Genomic DNA, 978 nt, shown 5'->3' with positions numbered 1-978 from the left:
GAACCATTGGATTTTGCCTAGTATGTTGAGATATTCTTTTTTCTATTTGACTCAAGTATAATGACTCCAAGTTTAGCTTCTTATAGAAGCTACCCGTCAAGCTAGCTTGTGCACTAGTATAAATACACAACTCACCGTGGCAACCTATCTCATCACCTCACACTCACATACACATACTTATTTCCTTAAGTTTGTTGCAAGGCATGGCGCAGATGCAGTACTCACCGAAGCAGCTAGCTGCAGTGCTGCTCTTAGCTGCCGCGTCCGCCATGATCGTCACCGCCCAGGACACGGTGCAGGAAATCCTGGACGCCCACAACACGCTACGCGCCAACGTCGGTGTGCCACCGCTGACGTGGGATGACACGGTGGCGACGTACGCGGATGCGTTCGCGCAGAAACGCAGCGCCGACTGCCTTCCTATATTCTCTCCACTGGGCCACCCATACGGAGAGAACGTCTTCGTGGGCACCGGTTCCGAATGGAATATGTTGGATGCCGTGAATTGGTGGGTGGCGCAGAAGCAGTACTACGACCACGCCACAAACACCTGTTCTGCGCCTTCCGGTCAGTCGTGTGATGCATACAAGCAGGTGGTGTGGAGGGACACAAAGGCCATAGGCTGCCAAGGTGTCGTCTGCGATGGCAATGCTGGCGTGTATATCATATGCGACTACAGCCCGCCGGGTAACGTGGTGGGGCAGACTCCATATTAAGCTACATACATAGCATGCATGTGCTACGCATGCATGTACGCTAGCGGTGTGCCGCATAAATAAATAACTAAGGGACACTCCTACGGTCAGCCGATGATGTGATCAGCGGGTTGAATCCCTTGTCCCTTTCACTCTTATATGGTTTTGGGATTTGATTGTTTTTGTATTTTCCCTATAACTTGTGGCTTGGTTTGTAATTGTTTTTATTTCAACTTGTTATTGGGATTGCATCTAAGACTGGACACGTGTATTTCTAACTTAT

The 978-nt window shown here is 49.6% G+C and overlaps 1 protein-coding gene across 1 annotated transcript; it reads left to right on the top strand.

Annotated features, from left to right (window-relative positions):
• The first annotated feature begins 212 nt into the window (after nucleotides 1-212).
• LOC124705915 (pathogenesis-related protein 1-like) lies at nucleotides 213-716 on the top strand. The gene has a single exon (XM_047237597.1). The coding sequence runs from the start codon at nucleotides 213-215 to the stop codon at nucleotides 714-716; it is 504 nt and encodes a 167-aa protein (XP_047093553.1).
• The last annotated feature ends 262 nt before the right edge of the window (nucleotides 717-978 follow it).

Source organism: Lolium rigidum, chromosome 4 (genome assembly GCF_022539505.1).
Source record: "Lolium rigidum isolate FL_2022 chromosome 4, APGP_CSIRO_Lrig_0.1, whole genome shotgun sequence".
NCBI classification, from domain to species: Eukaryota; Viridiplantae; Streptophyta; class Magnoliopsida; order Poales; family Poaceae; genus Lolium; species Lolium rigidum.
Note: the sequence above shows the minus strand (reverse complement) of the source record. Positions and strands in the feature narration are given on the sequence as shown.